Source organism: Colias croceus, chromosome 23 (assembly GCF_905220415.1).
Source record: "Colias croceus chromosome 23, ilColCroc2.1".
In the NCBI taxonomy this organism is placed as follows: domain Eukaryota; kingdom Metazoa; phylum Arthropoda; class Insecta; order Lepidoptera; family Pieridae; genus Colias; species Colias croceus.
Genome location: NC_059559.1, coordinates 1,827,614 through 1,849,085, shown reverse-complemented (window position 1 = coordinate 1,849,085; position 21,472 = coordinate 1,827,614). Strand labels below are relative to the sequence as shown.

The 21,472-nt window shown below is 33.4% G+C and overlaps 1 protein-coding gene across 1 annotated transcript; it reads left to right on the top strand.

Moving 5' to 3' along the window:
* The first annotated feature begins 223 nt into the window (after positions 1 to 223).
* LOC123702472 (UDP-glucose 6-dehydrogenase) lies at positions 224 to 14,522 on the top strand. Its single transcript, XM_045650234.1, has 2 exons — positions 224 to 2,052; positions 14,290 to 14,522. The coding sequence occupies exon 1, from the start codon at positions 611 to 613 to the stop codon at positions 2,048 to 2,050; it is 1,440 nt and encodes a 479-aa protein (XP_045506190.1). The 5' UTR covers positions 224 to 610; the 3' UTR covers positions 2,051 to 2,052; positions 14,290 to 14,522.
* Positions 14,523 to 21,472: the final 6,950 nt, after the last annotated feature.

Below are 21,472 nucleotides of genomic sequence, written 5' to 3'. Positions count from 1 at the left end.
ATGAATCATCAACCAGTTTCACTTTTTCTAATCTATTGTTTTAAATCTATGACGTATTATAATAAACTACATATTTGTTTATATATAAAACTTAAAGGTGTGCTTAATTTTTTTACAACACATTATTTCCACATGTTTCCATTTCTAGAAATGCAATGAGTAAATACTATAAATTTTTGTTACAAAACATTTATGAGGGAATGTTTAATACGCATTGTTTAATGTCCACATCAAATTAGATTTTATCTACCGTGTTCACACGATAAGAAAATTGCTTAATTGAAAAGATAACATTTCTTCGACATGTTACATACAATCAAATGTGGTTCATTGATTCTTATCGAGGTTGCTCGACATTAAACGAACCGTCTGTCGCATCACTAGCCAACCAGATTTCGTGCGTAATGTCATTGACTCCACAGTGAAGGCTCGGTTGTGGGGTGAGGTGTTATTTCCCAATTGCATTTAAAATGAACTTATAGCAGACACTGCCCGTTATTTGCCGCGAGCGATCGAACAAATAATTTAACAGTACATTAAGTTTAATTACGCCCGTCGGCCGTGTTTACTATTAGTTGTAATTCATCGCTACGAGTTGATAGTTGATAAAATGGTGATCCAAAAAATATGCTGTCTCGGTGCTGGCTACGTTGGAGGTCCTACGTGTAGTGTGATCGCGTTGAAATGTCCCAACATCACTGTAACTGTATGTGACAAGAGCGTGGAGAGAATAAATCAATGGAATTCAGATAAATTGCCAATTTACGAACCGGGTTTGGATGAAGTCGTGAAGCAATGTAGGGGCAAAAATCTATTCTTCTCCACGGACATTGCTAAAGGTATTCGAGAAGCTGACTTAATATTTATTTCTGTGAACACGCCGACTAAAACAATAGGCAACGGAAAAGGCAGGGCTGCCGATTTGAAGTACATAGAAGGAGCTGCGCGAATGATCGCCGATTTGGCAACAAGCAATAAAATCGTAGTCGAAAAGAGCACCGTGCCCGTAAAAGCTGCGGAAATTATTATGAAAATCCTTCGCGCTAACACTAAACCCGGTGTTGAGTATCAAATTCTGTCGAACCCTGAATTTTTGGCTGAAGGAACGGCTATAGTTGATCTGGTGGAAGCGGAACGTGTTTTGATTGGTGGTGAGGATACCCCTGAGGGTCAGAAAGCAGTGCAGGAATTGTGCTGGGTATACGAACACTGGATTCCAGCTAAAAACATCTTAACAACAAACACATGGAGTTCAGAGCTATCTAAGCTGGCGGCAAATGCATTTTTGGCTCAAAGAATTTCAAGTATCAATTCTCTCTCTGCTGTGTGTGAAGCCACGGGGGCAGATGTATCTGAGGTAGCTAGAGCAGTCGGCCGTGACTCAAGAATAGGTCCAAAATTCTTAGAAGCGTCCATTGGTTTTGGGGGCAGTTGTTTCCAAAAAGACATTCTTAACCTGATCTATTTATCCGAATGTTTGAACCTACCAGAAGTAGCAGCATATTGGCAGCAAGTTGTCAACTTAAATGACTACCAGAAAACCCGCTTCACCAGAAAAGTTATAGAATCACTTTTTAACACTGTATCAGATAAGAAAATAGCCATCCTTGGTTTCTCCTTCAAGAAAAACACGGGAGACACTAGGGAGTCGCCAGCTATTTACGTATCAAGTACGCTCCTAGATGAGGGAGCGAAACTGCACATCTATGACCCTAAAGTTGAAATGGACCAGATATTTTACGAACTAACGCACCCCCAAGTGACAAATGAGCCAGAACTAGTCCGTAAAAACATTGAAATCCACGACTCTGCGTATTCAGCAGTGACGGGGGCGCACGCGTTAGTACTATGTACTGAATGGGACGAGTTTAAAGAACTTGACTTCAGAAGGATCTACAACGCAATGATGAAGCCAGCGTATATATTTGATGGACGTAAGATTCTGGATCATGAAGCCTTGTTGAACATTGGATTCCATGTGCAGACGATTGGCAAGAAATTGTCGAGAACAGGCAGTATTCGTGCACAGGGGAGCCAGACTTTGCCTTAAGTGTGAGTATATTTTCTTTATTTCATGTACAAAAAAATAATAAGTTGTTTTTTTATAGAAATAAATTGAATCAATACAAAGTCAAGGATGGCAAAAAGAATTTAATTTAAATCATGAATGATGGTTGTAGAAGATTATTTTGTACTAGCTTCCGCCCGCGACTCCGTCCGCGCGGATGTCGGTCTTTGCGTGGATGGTTTATTTCTCCATTTTGAGTAACTCGGACAATGACATCTTATAAATATCTATTGGACCCAAATACGGCTAGGTCTATAATAATACGCAACGTGTGTTCGCGGTACCTACTACAGAACAACGTCTATGGATAACTGAAAAATTGAGATTTATTTTTTTTCTACGTATTTTTCCAGGATAAAAAGTATCCTATTTTACGCCCAGGATAATAAGGTATAATTATACCAAGTTTCATCGAAATCGAACCGGTAGTTTTCACGTGATGTCTTCACATACAGACAGACAGACAGACAGACAGACAAAAATTTTTTTAATCACATATTTGGGTTTGGTATCGATCCAGTAACACCCCCTGCTAGTTATTTTTTCAATATGTTCAATGTACAGAATTGACCCTTCTACAGATTTATTATATGTATAGATAGATGTACATACATATTATTACATAATGATAATACATACACAATAATTTAACAAACATAATCTATACTAATATTATAAAGCTGAAGAGTTTGTTTGTTTGAACGCGCTTATCTCGGGAACTGCTGGTCCGATTTGAAAAATTCTTTCGGTGTTAGATAGCCAATTTATCGAGGAAGGCTATTTAACATCACGCTAAGACCAACAGGAGCGGAGCAATGCGGGTGAAACCGCGGGGCAAAGCTAGTGTATGATATTAGTTAAATAGTAAAATAGAATAAACTCTCTTCATAGGATTTTAGTTAACAAACAAACAAAAAAAATTAAAGCCATACTTGTGTTAAAATATTATCTTACTAGCGGTCTGCCCCGGCTTCGCCTGTGGTGCATATTTCGCAATAAAAGGTAGCCTATGTTTTAAAGATTGTGCCAAATTTCATCAAAATTGGTTGAGAGGTTTAAGCGGGAAAGCATAACAGACAGACAGACAGAGTTACTTTTGCATTTATAATATAAGTAGGGATTAAACCTGTATTCACAAAGATACAAGTCCTCAACTTTTATCTTATTTTTTACTCAAGTTTTAACTACATTCTTATAGTCTACTTAACTAGATGTAAGATAAAAATAGGTTCACCATTTTATTAAAACCTGTTTCCATGTAATAAACAGGTGAAGTAAAGAATAATATGCATATTTTATAATTATTAAAGAGTATTTATTGCAATTTCACAGTAAATTTAAATAACTATGATAAGATTTTGAATTTAATAGCAATAAATGGAATTATTGTTATCGGAGGCCATTGTAAATTAATATTTATGAAGAATATTGTATGCAATTTGTTTTGTTTTTATATATTTTACAAATTTCATGGTTTATTATAGATATTTCAAAGGCTTTGTACAAGCAAGTTTTTATAAGCTTGTAAGCAATCTCCTCTGAAATGGTTAAATAAATATTCATGATTTTTTTTTTGTAAAGTCGCTAGGAATGGTTTGTAAAAAAAAATATCCCTAAGTGATATGGCAAAACAATATTTGTCGGGACAGTTAATTAAATATTACTATACTAATTACAATATATCATATTATAAAATGCTAATCTCAGGAACAACTGGTCCATTTTGTAAAATTATTTTGGTGTTAGATAGCCTTATTATCGAGGAAGACTATAGAGTATAGGCTATATATCATCACGCTAAGACCAACAGGAGCGGAGCAAGGCGGGTAAACCGCGGGGCGCAGCTAGTTTATAAAATAAAACGAAAGGAAATATCTTAATAAAACATGATGCATCAGATATTTATTTGTGAGTAATACATAATGATTACAGGATATCTATATAATGAAATGTAAATATTTATATAAAAATTCAATAGGTACACGTAACTGCGTTTACTGGCAAGATGTAGTCATCATATCTATATTAATATTATAAAGCTGAAGAGTTTGTTTGTTTGAACGCGCTAATCTCAGGAACTACTGGTCCGATTTGAAAAATTTTTTCTGTGTTAGATAGCCCATTTATCGAGGAAGGCTATATATCATCACCCTAAGACCAATAGGAGCAGAGCAATGCGGATGAAACCGCGGTGCACAGCTAGTTCTTAATACTAAGAATGTTTTATTTTACATTGCGTGTTATTAGCGTCCTTGTCTATGCTATGCTAGTTAGATAGACAGAGATAGCAACATGCACGAATGTTACTCGTCAAGCGGTCCGCCAGCCATCTAAATTTCTTAATTTAAATTCAATAAAAAAAACTTATCTACTTTTTGTGGATTTTTTTTAAACTAGATTTTTTTTGTTCATATCAAGAAAAAAGAAGGTTAGTTTATATGACATTTTCTTTTAGGAGCTCTTAAATTACCTAACCTACCTAAATTTTAATTATTAAAAAAATTATCTACCATTTTTTATATAAGAACTGATCTACAATACTGTAAATATCACAATGGGTATTTCTATTTTAAATTCATTGCAACAAGGAAATATGGATTTCCCAGTAAATATGAAACTGATAAACTGATATTATACCTACGTTGTTGTCTTTGCTTACGTATTATACTTTCATTGTACATACTATTTTTATTACTCGACTGCGGCAAATTTAGGGTTATGTTTTATCTATGTCTATGTATTTCTCTCGCCCGCGGTTTGATCATAGTGAAAAAAAAAAAAACCGGCCAAGTGCGAGTCGGGCTCGCGCACAAAGGGTTCCGTAGCAGCAAATATAATAAACTTATTATGTCAATTTATACACCTGGTGAATGGAGCCTAAACTCTCCCGATATTTTGCCTTGTACTTTTATGTATGAATATTAATTTTATATATGTATTTATAAATATTCCGTGCTATAGGCGTGCCCAAATCGGCTTGTGATAACTGAATAAAGAAGTATATACACCAGCTTCACAATTAAAATTACCAAATATATTATCCAGGTGAGTTTCACCTCTAGTGGTTATACAATTCAAATGCACAATGTATTTAAGGTACATTACTGGATAAGGATTAATGGCGTATTGCTTGAATAAGCTAATATTTCTCGTAAAAAGTACCTACATTATAAAGATTTTATATCATCGCGGATTTTTAAAGGTGTACAATACTGTAGTATATTTTTTGATCTATCTTATAAGGTTCAGCCATCGTTTTCAGTGTAAGCACAATAACTTAACCAAAATTACAGTTAAATCAACCTATCTCAAAAACTATAAGAGATACTTTGATCAAACCAAAAATCGTTGAAAGAGTTAATTAGCATGCATCACCTCTATTTTTTTTAGAATTTTATACCCCGTAGTTATAAAAATAGAGGGGGGGGGGACATACTTTTTACGACTTTGAGAGCTGATATCTCAAAAACCGTTCACTTTAAGAAAAATGTTTTTTAGAAAACTTTATATCATTTTAAAAGACCTTTCCATTGATACCCCACACGGGTATGTACATCGAAAAAAAAAATTTCATCCCTCAGTTACATGTATGGGGGGCCCCACCCCCAATTCTTTTTTTTACTATTTAGTGTCATATTTTTGTAGCGGTTCATACAACACATATTCCCATCAAATTTCATCACTGTAGTACTTATAGTTTCCGAGTAAATCGGCTGTGACAGACGGACAGACGGACAGACGGACAGACGGACATGACGAAACTATAAGGGTTCCGTTTTTGCCATTTTGGCTACGGAACCCTAAAAAGTGGCGAAGTTTTGGCGCTAAAACCTGTGAAAAAATGTATATTAACTTTTTTGGGTTTAATTTTTTGTTTCGTAGTGAATAATTAATAAAAGAAAAAAATATAAAGGAATCGAAATAGGCAGTATTGGGAACAGAATTTTCAAGTTAGAATATAAAAAAGCGGTAAGAAATTTCGGAAAAAAATATTAATTTTAACTACTTACACTTAACAATATATCACTTTTTTTAATTCACTATTACTATTTACTTTAAAATATATCAGTAATGTTTGTGAACGTGTGAAAAATAAGGGATTAAAAATTGAATGCGCGTTTTGAAACATTTTTTTTTTATTTTTTCATTTAATTTTAAAAACTGCCAACATCTTCGCGTACCTAGTTACATAGGTAGTTTATTACGTAATTTATGGCATTAACAATGTGATGAAAACGCAAGTGAATAGTCAGTAAATATTTATGTTTTTGTCAGAGTTTCACAGTTATTAACGTTACATAATGTAACAGTTATTTCTTATTTCATGATTTTACTTTCATGTTTCGTGTAAGTGTGCATTTATTTATCACGGGATGAAGTGGGCGAAACAGGTGAAAAATTACATTTGCAACCGTCAAAGAAAAAGTCTTCTGTAGCGAATACTTTTTTTTTTGAAAGCTAGTGCCTAAAGATTTAGTTCCTACAATTTGAAGGCGGTTTTTTTTATTTGTTAAAAAATTGTGAGTTTTAGATTACTTCCTAAGTACTAATATTATATAAATGCGAAAGTTTGTGAGGATGTGTGTGTGTGTGTTTGTTACTCTTTCACACAAATACTACTGAACCGATTACATGAAATTTAGCACACATATAGAGGGTAACTTGGATTAACACATAGGATGGGTTTTATCCCGGAAATCCCACGGCAACGGGAACTAAGCGGGTTTTTCTTTTAAAATGCGGGCCAAGCCGCGGGCCGAAAGCTCTATACTTTTGAGTTTTAAAATTACTTATATTTTTTAATTTTTAAGACTTTCGTTGCACAGCACGTATCGCGATGAAACATACATTCGATGATTCGAGAGATTCGCATTACCTAGGTATTTGTGATACGGAAACAACGATGTGTGTAGTAAAAACATTATACCAACATGCATTGTAATTTCTAATTTAAGGCTTTAATAGGGGCTAGCGACCTTGACGACGATTTACAAGGCGGGATCGGGAGACGACCGCGGAATTTACCGTAGTAAAAGTACGTATAAAAATTATTAAAAAGATATTTGGATATGGAATCAAAATTTAAAACAACCATGCCCTGTGTTTCAATTTGATTAAAACACTACAATAATTGATGTTATATTGACTTAGCGTTTTGGTTTAAAGTCCAAAAATCGACCTCAGTTCATTATTTTTTTCCAAAAAACCTGATTGTAAAATAAACTTATTAAAACAACCATGCCCTTTATCATATTCGAAACTTTAATATACATTTTTTTTTAGATATGTACATTAAGTATCTAAGAAGAAAAACGGTTATAACTAGAGTTAATTTTCGGTATTAAAAGGGAACTCTACCCGATTCAAGCCTTAAACATACGGAAATTCATGCAGAAGCCTGAAGCATTAAGTAGGTACATACCATGTTTTCAATTTTGGGCAATTAACAAATTTGTTAGGTAATTCTAGTTTTATTATCAATTATCATGTTTTCCTTTTTAGTTTCAAATTACAATTAATATTTAAACTAGGGAAAACGCGTTATAATTAACAATAAATTGTATTCAGTAATCACTAATTATTCGGAAATTAGGTAATAGTACGAGATCCGGCTGCAGGATTAGTGCGTTCATCGGTTTTTTGCTGAAAACCGAATTTTTATGTATATTTATAATTAGAAGAATATATATCGACTAGGTTGCCAGTCAAAATTTGGCCGCAAGCATGTTTAATTAAAATTTTTCTAATCGATTTTTGGGAAAAAAATTCGTTCACTTGTTTTTTGAATAAAATGTAGTCTACATCACGGCAAATGATATAAAGATTCAAAAAAATCACGGTTGCCGCTTTTCACCTGGCCGCAACATCTTGGCAGCCTGGTGCAAACAGGTATGATTTCGATTCATTTTTACGTTCATAACGTACATTTATGAATCATATATCAAATTAAAGCTAATTTTTTTCTATTTATTATCATATATGGTTGCCTAATTAAATCCGGCCGCAAATAAGGGTTGCCGGCTGTTAAAAATTATAAATATTTACGCCTATTAGTACACCGACGCATTCGCGTGCGGCAGCGAAATAACGAGAAAAAGAGAGGATCGGCTGTTAATTATATTAAATCAATATTACTTTTTAAATTTGTCATTTTGAAAAGGACGACATATTTTCTTTCACTCAACCTTAAATATTCAACATCTTTAACAGCCGGCAACCCTTATTTGCGGCCGGATTTAATTAGGCAACCATATATGATAATAAATAGAAAAAAATTAGCTTTAATTTGATATATGATTCATAAATGTACGTTATGAACGTAAAAATGAATCGAAATTATACCTGTTTGCACCAGGCTGCCAAGATGTTGCGGCCAGGTGAAAAGCGGCAACCGTGATTTTTTAGAATCTTTATATCATTTGCCGTGATGTAGACTACATTTTATTCAAAAAACAAGTGAACGAATTTTTTTCCCAAAAATCGATTAGAAAAATTTTAATTAAACATGCTTGCGGCCAAATTTTGACTGGCAACCTAGTCGATATATATTCTCCTAATTATAAATATACATAAAAAGAATGCGTCGGTGTACTAATAGGCGTAAATATATATAATTTTTAACAGCCGGCAACCCTTATTTGCGGCCGGATTTAATTAGGCAACCATATATGATAATAAATAGAAAAAAATTAGCTTTAATTTGATATATGATTCATAAATGTACGTTATGAACGTAAAAATGAATCGAAATCATACCTGTCTACACCAGGCTGCCAAGATGTTGCGGCCAGGTGAAAAGCGGCAACCGTGATTTTTTTGAATCTTTATATCATTTGCCGTGATGTAGACTACATTTTATTCAAAAAAACAAGTGAACGAATTTTTTTCCCAAAAATCGATTAGAAAAATTTTAATTAAACATGCTTGCGGCCAAATTTTGACTGGCAACCTAGTCGATATATATTCTCCTAATTATAAATATACATAAAAATTCGGTTTTCAGCAAAAAACCGATGAGCGCACTAATCCTGCAGCCGGATCTTAGACTATAATTAAAATACAAATTTCTTACTGATAAAGTAATTCAAAATGTAATCATTATGTTAGACACCCATACAGAATTTCACTAGAAACGGTTCGAAAAATATTGTATCATAAAATAACAATGATTATAAAAAGTTGTTGTACTTGTTAACTCACTATAACTCACTAGATTCTAGAAAAACCTTTGCGGGGTCATCCAGTTAAATAATTGGTCGAAATATAATGTACAAACAAAAAATCGTTTAAATTAGTTTCGGACAGAAGCTACAAGTAACTTCGTGTGTTTGTTCATGCACCATTATTTCTCAGAAACACATGTGGCGCTGCAATGTGTTAATGTACAGAAAAAATATACGAAGGAAGTGAGGGTGCTGTCGGATGTTAGACTAGTTGTATTTTGTGTGCGGAGCACATGTGTTAGAAGTGAAACTACTTAGGCAAAATTCAAAGATACCAAAATCGTCGCCTTTCTCGATGACGCGACCTTGAAATAAGTATTACCTTTTCTCACCACGCCACATGAAGTATAATTTGTCGGTTTGTTTGTAAGTCTGTCGTAAAGCAAAAGGGAAAATTGAAATAGAAAATGAAAATACGCGTTTAGTTTCTTTTTATCTATGATTAAAATTACCTTGGAGGAATAAAGACTATTTTTTGCAACATAAGAAAAAATAAAATTAAAAAGTTAAAATAGAGCGTGTGTGAATTTTTGCAAGCGAGCAAAGTCGCAGGCGGAAATATGGGTTTTGAAATTATTACATGAACTCAAATGTTAACTAATTTTATGTCTTCTAAACCTCACCATAACAACGTTATTATTTTTATTACAAAATTTATCTTTACCTAGATCTCTTTCTTTTATTTTTAATCTTAACATTATCTACTATTTTGCAATTACCTACCTACCTGTTTCAAAACCAAAAACTACGTCTTTATTCTGTAGTGTTTTTTTTTTTGTTTATTTTGACATGACATGAAAAACGCATCAATTAGATGTGTGCGATAGCCAATATGCAAACAGCCTTGACATATATTATGCTTATTGTCTCTGCTGGTCTCTGCTATCAATCTAATATTTATGGCCATGCCAGACGTGCAGCGTTTTTAACGGCTCGTTTGTATAATCTGTACGATACGGCACTAAACTATCGTAGTAGCTAAACTTTAAAAAATAATACTTTTTAGTTTATCCCACATATACATTTACTGTATCAGTAGTTAGTTTTCCTGCAATTTATTATAGTTAACTAGTTCCACTACTTCAGGATAATATGCTCTGTCTAACTTAAATTTCCACTAAATTTCAATTTAATTTGAAAAACAAAATATGTAATAAAGGACCTTTATAGGACATTATAACATGTATAGCAAAAATATGTGATATCACGCGAAAGCGTGAGACTGAATTCAAAATCTGACTTCAGGTAGTGTATGTACTTCACACATATCTTAAAAGATCTGCACCAGAAAGTTACAATACCCTTCTGCTCTTCTAAATCAAATGAAACTTAATTATTTTAATTATATGTACTTAAACATAATAGATAAACTATAGTTCTCGTCTCGGAGGCCAAGACCCACTTCGGGGTTTCAGCGGCACAGGAGTAAGTAAGTAAGATAAACTATCGTAAATAAACGCCGCGTTCGAACCGCCGCTCGTCTGTCGCGACGTAAGGTCACGTATTTTTATAAAAAGAGGAAAAATGAAGGTTCATCGATCGCCTTGAGTGCTCGTGATCACTCGATGTATCGGTTACGCCATTATATTACGGAAATAATAAATTGATGATTTTAATTGATTTACTAATGGTAGGTGAACTTCCGTTATTTTAATGCATACTTCTTAATCTCAAAGTTGAGAGGAAGATTAGATTTTTAGATTTTGCAGTTATACTTCATTAGGCGCATTGAGAATAAAATTTCAAGGTCGCGTCATGACAATACCGTCACGTCATGGAGTAGGCCGACGATTTTGGTATCTTTGGATCTTGCCAAAGAAGTTTCACTTCTGAAACGTGTGCTCAGCACACACGCTCTTTTTTATTCTTAAAGTAATAACAAAAGCTAAAACCAAGGACCAAGTAAAAAAGATATCAAATTTTCATAGAAACAATTTTTTTCGACGCATATCCGATCCGATTTCGATCATATTATTATCATTGCACCTATTCAGATATTTTTTTTTTGAAAACATTATTTCATTTTAATTTTCGTTACAATAAAATATATTCCGTCAAATTGATTTTAGTACTTCTCGTTTTTGAAGTCGGTTTCAATCAGATAAAGATCATACAAGAATGTACTTACATACTTCCATAATCTTATCAATTTTTTTATGAATCTTTTTTTTATCATAAATCATATTCTTGGAAGATTATAAATATCGACTTATTTACGCTCAGTCTGTACGTTATACCGGATATATCTGATAAATATCATCAAAATCAGTCCAGCTGTTCTGATTATAAATAGCATCCATACTTTTGAAAATACATAACACAAATGTACACCGCGGTTTTACTTTGCTCCTATTGCATTGGTATGTTAGCGTGACGATATTATACTTACAGCCTAATTATAGCCTTCCTCGATAAATGAGCTATCTAAAACTGTAAGATTTTTTCAAATCGGACCCCTACTTCCTGAGTTTAGCGCATCTAAACAAACAAAAAAACTCTTCAGCTTTATAATATTAGTATAGATGCAAATATATCATTCAAATTCGTGTATCACTACATAGTATAAAACAAAGTCGCTTTCTCTGTCCCTATGTATTCTTAAATCTGTAAAACTACGCAACAAATTTTGATGCGGTTTTTTAAATAGAGTGAATTCAATAGGAAGGTTTAGTATATAATTTATTAGGTTTTAGACAAAGGGGGCGAAGCTGCGGGCGGAAAGCTCGTATGTAATAAACCTTTAAAAAAATCATTCAACAATTTGTGGGTTTGAATGAATGAAAAATTCTTTATTGCACACAAAAATACAAGATAACAAAAAAGAATCATACAAGTTATAATATGTACAGAGGGCGGTCTTATCGCTGTAAGCGATTTCTGCCAGACAACCCGAAAAACCAAAAGGATTACATACAAACATGTCACATTTGGACCCCAAACTAGGATAGCCTGTATTCTGGGCTCCACCTTCCTTAATGACACAATAATAACAGCACTATATGTAGGTACAGGTGTCCCAAAACACTACACAAACACACAAAGTTCTCTAAAGGACCAGCTCTGCGTGTTGGATCCGTGTCCCCACGTAAGCCTTCCAAAGGACCGGGTACCTTCCTCATGATGGTACCCTCATATGGAGTGAGATACATAGAAATGTAGAATAATATTAAGACCGGCTACTCACGTACCTGTAGGCTGCAGCAGGGGCAATATTAGAATTGGAGTTTGGACCTAATTGGCTCTTTAATTGTGATGTGTATAGGCAAGCAGGGGCAATTTAGTGAACAAATGAAATTGCTCCGACCGTCCAACCGAGATTATATTGCCCCTGCAGCTGCGGCAGGTACGAGAGTTGCTGGCATTACTTTAATATTTTTTAAATCTATACTAATATTATAAATCTGAAGAGTTTGTTTGTTTGTTTGAACGCACTAATCTCGGGAACTACTGGTCCGATTTGAAAAATTCTTTCGGTGTTAGATAGCCCATTTATCGAGGAAAGTTATAGGCTATATATCATCACGCTTAGACCAACAGGAGCGGAGCAATGCGGGTGAAACCGCGAAGCGCAGCTAGTGAATTATATAAAGCAAAATTCCAATCTGTAAAAGTTAGAGGAAACAACGTCCATTATCTGGCAAAGATAAACCACGAAAATAGTGTATTTTATCGCACACCATAAAACACTAAATAACCAAATCGGATATTGGCAATAAAGATAATATAATTTATAATATTTTCACATTTATTTGATACTAGCTTCCGCCCGCGACTCCGTCCGCGCGGATGTCGGTCTTCGCGTGGATGGTTATTTCTCCATTTTGAGTATCTCTGTCAATAACATCTTATAAATATCTATTGGACCCAATTCCCAAATACGGCTAGGCCTATAATAATATGCAACGTGTGTTCACGGTTCTACGGAACAACGTCTATGGATAAAACTGAAAAATTAAGATTATTTTTTTTCTACGTATTTTTTCAGGATAAAAAGTATCCTATTTTACGCCCAGGATAATAAGGTATAATTATACCAAGTTTCATCGAAATCGAACCGCTAGTTTTCACGTGATGCCTTCACATACAGACAGACAGACAGACAGACAGACAGACAAAAATTTTTTTAATCACATATTTGGGTTTGGTATCGATCCAGTAACACCCCCTGCTATTTATTTTTTCAATATTTTCAATGTACAGAATTGACCCTTCTACAGATTTATTATATGTATAGATTTCGTTTTGAATGCGTGTTTGGAAATCGTAAAATTATGTCAAGATCGTTATCTAAAACTATAGTATGTTTCCTGTACTGATAAAGAGAAACATACATGTATTTTAATTAATATGCTGTGTTTTAGTGACGTTAAAATGTAATTACTCAAAACACATAGCCTATACACGTAGTATATTATTATTAGTCTGTGCCTATACTTAATCCAACTATAATAATATTACTAGCTGTGTCCCGCGGTTTTACCCGCATTGCTCCGCACTTGTTGGTCTTAACGTAATGAAATAATATAGCCTATATACTCTGTATCTATATAGCCTTCCTCGATAAATGGGCTATCTATGACTGAAATAATTTTTCAAATCTGACCAGGTAGTTCCTGAGATTAGCACGTTCAAACAAACAAACTCTTCAGCTTTATAATATTAGTATAGTATGGATAAATGCGAAAGCTTGAGTGTCAAAGATTATATAATTAACTAGCTTCTCCCCGCGGTTTCACCCCCGTGACTCCTCTCCTGTTGGTCGTAGCGTGGTGATATATAGCCTATAGCCTTCCTCGATGAATGGGCTATCTAACACCGAAATAATTTTTCAAATCGGACCATTAGTTCCTGAGATTGGCGCGTTCAAACAAACAAACAAACTTACATACAAACAAACAAACAAACTCTTCAGCTTTATAATATTAGTATAGATTATCTTATCCCAGGTTAATGTATATTGTAGACATAAATTAATAAAATATCTTAATTTTGTTTCAGGAAATTAGAATCTACTCGGTGACTACAGAAGAAGTGATCCATTAATGATGTAGATAGCCCCGGTTGCCAGTTTAAGTATCTAACTTTAATGTTGCAAGTTTCAAAAAGTGTGTTGATGAAAAATGCTTAATTTCAAAAAGTTTTTATAATTATTAATGACTAGCTTTCCGCCCGCGGCTTCGCCCGCGTTTTCAAAGAAAAACCCGCATAGTTCCCGTTCCCGAGGGATTTCCGGGATAAAACCTATCCTATCTCTCAAGTTGGATCGAACTGCAGATGGTGTGCGAATTTTATTATAATCGGTTAAGTGGTTTAGGAGTCCATTGAGGACTTTCGCCTTTATAATATTGGTAGCATGGACTTTTTGTAAAATTCCTTGAAACATTGTTTTGAAAAAAAAAATATATACCTGCCGAATTGAGAACCTCCTCCTTTTTTTTGAAGTCGGTTAATGATATGCCTGTATCCAATCTAAAAGCTAATTATCTCTTCAACACAAAATAGTAATAAAATAGGTCTACTACACTACATTAAAATTGGAATGTTAAGAGAGGTCTACTCAAGGAAAATAATAAAAATAATTTGATATTTTTATTTTTTTGCCATCAATTAAATATTATTTTTAGAGATTTGTGTCATTTCATTATCACACTTTTTATTAAGTAACATGAATATTTGAACAAAATCTTGTTGAATCAAGTATTATTAGAAAGAAACTATATATTAAAGTGAAACTTTTATTACATCGTCTCAAACTTTTTTGTCTGTGTAGCGCATGTCGCGTGACGCACGATACGTACGATAATTATCGTACCAATACGATAATTTTTTGTTAAATGTTTATAGTGTGAAAAAAAGTTTCACTTTTACCGTGGTTTCATAAAACCACACAACATTTTTTAATATATAAAGAATTATTTTTTTAAGTTTCGTCTTTTCAATGTTTACATAGGTACCTAATTTAAATTTGTATTCCTAGAAAATTATTTTTGCATTTGGTTTATTCCTAAGTCCTATTTTTTAGTCTATTAAGTTTCGCGCTTGACCGGTCTTTGCTTTGATGTACTTAAGTTGAGAATGACTTAAAACTGAAATTAACTTCATTGCTATTACTTGATCAGAGTTTTTTTTTTACATTTTAGTCATATTTTTTATAGATGGCAACTAAAAACAAAGACTGGTCGACTCAACTCGCTTATTTTTACTCAAATATATACACAAATCATATTTTTTAGCTAATTTTAAGTTACTCTCCTAAGTATTATTATTATGCGCATTTTAATTTGTTACAATGATGAAAAAATTAAAAAAATCGTGATTTTGGTTTTTTCATGTATAAGTGTAAAGCCATCTGTATTTAATGTGGTACATTAAAAATACAAATGAAAAATGTGTGCGTGACACACGTAAGAAGTGAAACTTCTATATGACCTTATTTTTCAAAAAATAATTTACTATATGTATGCAACTTTACAGAAATACATCGAATCACGCGTGGTAGGAATAAGAAAAAGATGGCGCGTAACGGAAAAATGTTACACTATTTTTTTCCAACGAGAAAATAAAGAACTTTCACTTTAAAAATTTTTTTTTCCAAATTTTTTATTTTGACAGCGCCCAATGCCCATTGACATTTTTTGCATTGTAGCATATTGGTACTATATTGACTCCTATATTAGTTTCATATTTTATTTAAATTTAATTGTCGTTAATAAAGAATTATAAATCGAATATATTTTTAATCTATGATTTTTCGTGCATAAACAATATTTACGTTTCATATTGCCATATTTAAAAATGAATACAAGATTTTTTCTGTATAAAATGTTTCATAAAAAAATAGATTTAATTTATGGCAACTTTTGTCTACTAGTTCTTTACGAATTTACATTTGATTTTGTATAATTCAATATAATATGTAATTGATTTTTTTTAAGTACCCTTATTTCAATGTATTTGACTAAATAGATAATTGTAATTAGAGAAATTAATTAATAGTCGAAAAGGACAAATATTTTTTGTATTATTTCCAGTGTATTTTATTATAAATAAATGTACCTATACTTGTACAAGACTTGATTTTTTATTTTACACGAGCCCCTAAATAATAAAAAAACTACGTGTGGCACTCGGGGACTGCCGCGGTAAAGTTATTGCATGCTATGGCCTATGCCTTCAAGCCACACCTCCGCCCGTCGGAGTGGGGAGCGTGAGAATTTTCGTTACGCAATTACTGGATTCGGTCCCCGCGCTCAAGGCCCGCGATAGAAGCTATGCAATAGCTTAAAAACAAAAATATTTCTGATCATGAGTACACGAAAAATAAAAAAAATAATAATCATATTGTTTGAACAGAAGTTACCTTACATTGAAATCTTAGATGAAATAAACTGGTTTTTCTAAGGCCAAATTTATTACAATGACTTACGTAAATCTATTGTTAATTTGAAAGTAAAACAAAAACGATGATAAAATACATCACGCTGTTAATTTATACATATATTTATATTATAGATATTATCTATATCGGAGTCGATTGTAGGAGTACTTATTAAGGCTTGAATCGGGTAGGGTTCCCTTTTAATACCGAAAATTAACTCTAGTTATAACCGTTTTTCTTCTTAGATACTTAATGTACATATCTAAAAAAAATGTATATTAAAGTTTCGAATATGATAAAGGGCATGGTTGTTTTAATTTGTTTATTTTACAATTAGGTTTTTTGGAAAAAAATCATGAACTGAGGTCGATTTTTGGACTTTAAACCAAAACGCTAAGTCAATATAACATCAATTATTGTAGTGTTTTTACAGTGTGTTTATCAAATTGAAACACAGGGCATGGTTGTTTTAAATTTTGATTCCATATCCAAATATCTTTTTAATAATTTTTATACGTACTTTCACTACGGTAAATTCCGCGGTCGTCTCCCGATCCCGCCTTGTAAATCGTCGTCAAGGTCGCTAGCCCCTATTAAAGCCTTAAACAATAGAAATATTATAAAGTTGAAGAGTTTGTTTGTTTGATAAATGATGATGTTTTGGTAAATGTTAAAATAATTATGTAATGACGATTCGAAAGTACTACTAAATAGTAGTCTAATTGAATAAATGAATGTTTGAGTTTGAGTTTGAACGCGCTAATCTCAGGATCTACGGGGCCGATTTGAAAAAAAAATCAGTACATAGCCTATCGAGGAAGGTTATAATAATAATTATAGGCAATAAATAATCACGCTAAGACCAATAGGAACGGAAAAAACCGCGGGGCACAGCTAGTTTCAAATATGGACCGTGCAACTAAAGATATCCAAATAAATAAACTTCATATTATGACACTAAAAGATATCTTATATCTAGTATTGTTTTTAACTAAATCTTGATATAACTTTGCAATGAGGCGTGCAAAAATTTATTTTTGTAAAGTAGACCCAAATACCTAGATCAAGACAATTTTGAAGATTTTCCTTTAGAAATATTAAAATGGAGATAATAATTTTATCTAATGATTATTCGTGGAATATTATTAAGCTGAAGAGTCTGTTTGATTGATTAGAGCTACTAGGTTCGAGGTGAAAAATATTTTCTGTTGAATAATCCATTTATCTATGTAGGACATTTATCTCAAACTCAATTCTCAAACATTTATTCTTTCAACTAGACTTCCTTCAGAATCCATTTTAAATCGACAAAATACAGAATGTACACCGGTTCGGAAAGCAGTTTTTACAGGGATGAGCCGACAAGAAAATCATCAACGACTTATGGAACGGAGAATCCATGAAAACTTGAGAACAGATGAATTTGAAATTGGGTTGCATGGTTGTATGAGTATCTATGTAGGTATTATTAGAACTACCTATTCAAAAACTTGTGATTTTGATACGCTCGCTGCTTTAGCATTAACACGTTCACTGCGGGTCACCCACAATCGGCCTGGTGCTGTGCCAAATCACTGTGCGCGCGGAAAAAACAGGTCTTTCTCGCTTGTGCGGAACAGGTTTTCTGGGCATTTTTACGAGCATGATAGAGACAAATATAGTTTTCGAATTGTGACAAGAAATGTAGTAATATAGGCAGTTTACTTACGCGACAGGTCGTTTTCGACCTCCGTCGCACAGGACTTTAAAAATTTTACCTCAGTGCGGGAGCGGGCCTGTTTCGGTGGGTGACCGGTAGCGACCTGTTGCCGCACTGTGCAGATGCGTACGCGTTGAGCCGCCAGTAGTGTTGTGCAGTCAAAAGAAGGACGCGCGCTCATCGACTTCAAAATGGCGCATCGTAAAAAAAATAACGCTAGAAAATGTAAGTAATATTGATACTGAAGACGATTACGAAGAGACTAAACGAATTAAATACAGGAAAATATTTCAAAAGCAAGAACCAAAGCCATCCAACAGCAAATTCACAATTTTAGAAAATAAAATAATCCGCCCAGCAAATTATAAACGCCAAAGTATTCTCGGCGACGACATAAGCGACGAAGAAATTTTCCCTAAAAGAAAAAAATATGACTACCCTGATTCTAGAAATGATATTTACATCAGTCCGAGTGGAACAAAACTTCATGTTATGTCAGGACCATGATAACTCGGTTACGAATAATATCGTGGTAAGAATCATTAAATAGTTAAAGTTAATTAAATAAAAAGAATTGTATTTAATTTTGTTTTTAATAATGTTTGGCTTAGTACTTATAAGATTTAAATATAATTAATGACTCGATATTTTATTTTCTTTCACTATCCCATCACTATAAAAATTACACTTTGGTGCGGGATCAGGCCTTGTCGGCCTGACAATTTCGATTGCTAATTTCTCAATTTCTGTTTAGAGAATCCAGGGGCGGGATCAATGTATAGACAAGTGATTCATCAAGATTTCAAAACTGTAAAAAAATCATAGATACTTTATGGGTTGGCTAAGATAATAGAGCTTTAATACTTCTCAGAGCTGTCGTGTCGAAAGGGCCTGCCACGCACATTAAGAAAGTCAAGTGGGTGCTTTTTTGGACTGCCACCGCACCAGCTGAAAGTCATTGTTATTTTTTACGCAGTGAACGTGTTAATAACAACACCTCAGAAAAGGTTGTAGCCTTGGGAGTTCGGATGAAATTAAAATTTTATCTAAATCTAACTAGGCATCATGTACTATTAATTCTATTAATTAAAAGGGGAAGAGTTTGTTTACACGCGCTAGTTTCAGGAACTACTGGATGGATTAGAAAAATGACTTCACTATTTTATATTTACACTAGCTTTTCGCCCGCGTTTTCAAAGGAAAACCCGAATAGTTCCCGTTCCCGTGGGATTTCCGGGATAAAACCTATATGTATTAATCTAATGTGCTAAATTTCATTATATTATTATGTAATCGATTCAGTAGTTTATGCGTGAAAACCATACATACATACAAACCTTTCCTCTTTATTATATTAGTATAGAAGTATAGATGATCCCTGAGTGTTATAGGCATTACATTCCACGGGTGAAGCTGCGGCGGATCACTAATATTCTCATAAAAATATAATTTATAAAGCTGTAGTTTGTTTGTTTGTTTGAACGCGCTAATCTCAGGAACTACTGGTCCGATTTCAAATATTCTTTCGTTATTAGATATAAGATAAGATTGCCCATTTATCGAGGAAGGAGGAAATATCATCACGTTGACCAACAGGAGCGGAGGCCGAGGAGGGTACAGCTTGTAATAAATAATAATAAATAAATAAATAATGTCAATTTGACGATTTTTAAGGCATCATTATGTGTCCTCGATTTTGATCTACATATTGACATTAAACTAATGATGAATGAATTAAAAACTCATAAAATTAAACTAGGTAATTTTGCTTCCTTTTCCGCATAACCTTTTCATCTGTCAAGTCAATTAATTCTTGTCTGGCAGGTATTTTGATTATTGTTAATTTTTGAAACGATTATTTTGTTACTGATTTGTTCAACTTGGTACAAAGTATGGGAAAAAGCAGATTTGCTGTAGTAGAAAAAAAATATATTTACAAAAATTATCAACACTTAGAGCATTAAATATAGCACAGATGAAATGAACCCCATGTCCCCTATTAGCTATGTCCACACTATGCACTTTGCACTATTCAACTTTCGTTTGTCGCTTTCAATATTGAATTCAATATTGAATGCGTTAACGAACGCAACGCCAATATAGTCATTTACCTAGTTCATTCGTAGTTTGCTGTGGTAGTTTGTCAGCTTGTGGAAACATGTGCGACGACAACATTTTACTTAGTGGAATATGTGCTGCTTACTTGGTCATAAGAAATTCCAGAAAAAAAAGAACCAAGCGAAAGTTTCGGATACGAGGCTATTACAATAATCGAAGTAATGTGATTATGAGAGAACTACGAGAAGATAAAGATATTCTTTTTAAAAATTTTACACATATGTCTGAAAAAAAATTCGATAGACTTTTGAAATTGGTTACACCATCTTGTTGTTGAACGCTTTGTGGCACAGAAATCCACCAGACGCGGGAAACGTCTTTCGCAGCGCGCGCTGTGCTTTCAACTGTAAAAAACGCATGCGTCAAGGGCATGCGTTGCGTGCACTGTTGACTGCGCTGTGACGCATGCCCTTGATGAACGAAAAAAGGCACAGTGTGGACATAGCTAGTGGGGTATGGGGCAGATGCATTATACATCTGTTTCACTGATCCAATGTTTTAGTACAAATAGGTGATTAACCTTTATTTTGACAGACCAAGACTTTTTAAGGTTGTTATTTTGTTCACTGGGAATCGAACCCTGGATCTCTCTCATTAACTACTTTATTTAGGATGCGGTATAGGCCATATTAAGCATTTATATCAGTGACAAGATAGGAATACCATAACTTTAGATATTAGAAGTTGATATTTACTGTCTCAAGTAATCAAATTGGCATATAGACAAAATATTCATCTATTTAAAATAATAGTAATGTATATAGATTAAAAGAGGATATTCAATAAAACACAACAATAATTACAAATTGCTATTTCTTTATTAAAAATTACACATTATAAACAACGTCTCCGTCGAAATATCTCAAAAATAACTTCAATAATAATAATATTATACAGACGAAAATGTCAAATTAAATTAATTTAGGCTGCCCTTATCACAACATAATTCTTACACTATCATGACAATATTTTTGTATTACACACTG

Bases quoted from the DNA above. Each gene is read 5' to 3' on its own strand.
- LOC123702472 (XM_045650234.1), top strand. From the start codon at position 611: ATGGTGATCCAAAAAATATGCTGTCTCGGTGCTGGCTACGTTGGAGGT.